The 2415-nt window shown below is 35.8% G+C and overlaps 1 protein-coding gene across 1 annotated transcript; it reads right to left on the bottom strand.

Moving 5' to 3' along the window:
- Positions 1-1144: 1144 nt before the first annotated feature.
- Positions 1145-2131, bottom strand: LOC116179442. The gene is given in 4 exon segments (XM_031499233.1): positions 1145-1666; positions 1701-1766; positions 1768-1794; positions 1796-2131. Coding segments are annotated over 4 exon segments (804 nt in total). The 5' UTR covers positions 1985-2131.
- Positions 2132-2415: the final 284 nt, after the last annotated feature.

Below are 2415 nucleotides of genomic sequence, written 5' to 3'. Positions count from 1 at the left end.
GGTATGGATTATTCCACAATCGTACATTATTGTAATTAATTATTGTCACTTTGAAGATAAGTTTGATTTTCGTGCATTACATCACGAGTTATAGTCTTATAGTTCTTTATCTTACGAATGTTTAGATAGTACATGTTCGTTTAAAGGAACCATCACGTTTTCATTATACTGATCGTTCTTAAATTAAGTATACCTTGTACCGTTCCGTTGAATATATTCTGGTTTGTGTATACTCCGCTCAATAGTTATTGTCCCAGTGGTAGGCCATGTTAGGGTGATGAAATTCACTGTGTATATGTGCTGTCACTCATTAGGTTATGTCCATTTTATACAAAATGATAATTTCCTGTCAATGTGCAAAACCTAGTTGCCAGATTTAGTTTTGGATTTCGAGGTAATTTTGTTATAGGTTAATACGTGTAAATTTCATGAGAAACAACTTGCTCAATACGTTTCATACTTTAGTGAGTAGGCAAATGGCTCTAATGAACATTATTAATTTCAAAAGGCTGTGTATGAACTTATTTACAGTTATACGCTTAGTAATAGCAGGTTGCTGGTGGTGGTCTTTATGAACTAAACACTTCTAAATGGCGATATGCTGGTCTAAACTTCGAGTAGCTTTAGTCTGGGGCTGGATCAGCTTTGGGAGATGTGTGGTGTAGATTCTCAGAAGACAACCACTGCTCGATAAGTCAGTACCATCATACCCGAGATGCCCTCAACGACCGCATTGATACCTAACTGCGCTTGAGTGTAGTTCTTGCTTCCACGGTGCCATTGGAATGTTCTTCCTTGGGTCTTTTGTTTTCCGTCTGTGCTGTTTGATGATTAGTAGATTTCTGTTAATCTTATTTCCGGCGGGTAGCTTACTATTCTTTGGGGAACCTTTTAGTCTTAGAGCAGCTGCCTGATGGTGTCTTGCTCTCGCATTTCTTCTCCTTGGTGTTAACTGGTGTTTCCCCAGCTAAGTTCGTGGTGAGGATTGTGATTCCTTTCCATGTCCCAGCTTGTTATGTGGTGACCTCTAGTTCTTTCTGGATGAAATCCTTGAATCTTTCCTTAAATTCTGGAACTTTGAAGAGTTTGGTGGTCCCATTCATTTTCCATGTCATAAACAAAAATTTTGATACCAAAAAACCCTCTATTCCACGACCATTGTTTCATTGGAAGTATCTGAATCATTATCAATACCTGATTCTGACTGAGACTCCTCCAATGAAATAATGAAAGGTGGAATGTTTTCAAACGAAATATTTCCGATATATTTCACCCAGTCTTCCGAAATTAGTTTTTCACAATGATTACAAAAATTTTGCCACATGTCAGAAGTACAATTTGAAAGAGCTTCAAGCCATACATTTTTAATCTTATCATTGGATAAAAGTTGAGAATTTATACGCTTGTTGTAGTAAGTTTTACAGAACCCCCATGCCATTTCAATAGGATTGTACTGGCAATGGTACAGATGCAATCTAAGAACTTCGTGCCCATTCTCTTTAAAAAATTCGTCAGTCACGTAGCGTTTGTTATTGTCTTTCTTAAAAGGTTCAATTAAACTCCAAAGATAATTTTTGGTAATTTTGCCCTCAATTTTGACATTGTGTTTAATCAACCAATCCTGCCTCTGATCCTTTTTCCAATTACGTGAGGGTAATTTTTCCAACTGCGAATGATAACGGTGCATTGTCCAAGATCACCACACGTTTACCTTGAATTTTGTTCAGAGCAGGAAGTAATTGATTAACCACACAATTTTGAAAAATTCTCCCCGTTCATAGTTTTGTGATATCTAATCCCTATTGTTACTATTTGAAGTTTGTAATAGATTACACCCTTCCAAAAATCCAAAACGAGACCCCGCATGCAAAACGGTAAAACGCTTCCCTTCTGATTTATTTTCAGACGGATTACTTTTAATTTCAGAATCGTGTACCCATTTTCGGACGCTGGATCCATTTTGAAAAATCCAAGTTTCGTCCATATACACGAATCTTATATTTTCACTTGAATTTTGGTATTGTAAGAATTTCCTCAAAAATGTAATTTTGGATGCAACATGTTTTTGTTAACAGAGGATTTTACGTCCATACGTGTTTGTATTTATAACCCATGAATTTTAGAATGTTATATAAAGTAGTTTTCCCCTTATCAAAATCAAAATTTTCCCGCGCGTCCCTTTAGTAAGTCAGCCAAAGTAAAGTGTTCATTTTTCGAGTGATAATTCCAAATCAGTCGTTGCAAATCTTCCCTAAATGAAAAATTTTTATATATAATATCAGTTTTAGGTCGTTGGCCAAACGGTTTCAATTCAAAAGTATCCAGCCGGATAATTCTTTCAATGGTTTTTTTATGTTACCTAGAATAGTACAAACCCCAAAATTAGACCGAAAGTTAATGTTCAATGCATAAATA

This window comes from Photinus pyralis, unplaced genomic scaffold (genome assembly GCF_008802855.1).
Source record: "Photinus pyralis isolate 1611_PpyrPB1 unplaced genomic scaffold, Ppyr1.3 Ppyr1.4_LG8, whole genome shotgun sequence".
Classification (NCBI taxonomy): domain Eukaryota; kingdom Metazoa; phylum Arthropoda; class Insecta; order Coleoptera; family Lampyridae; genus Photinus; species Photinus pyralis.
Note: the sequence above shows the minus strand (reverse complement) of the source record. Positions and strands in the feature narration are given on the sequence as shown.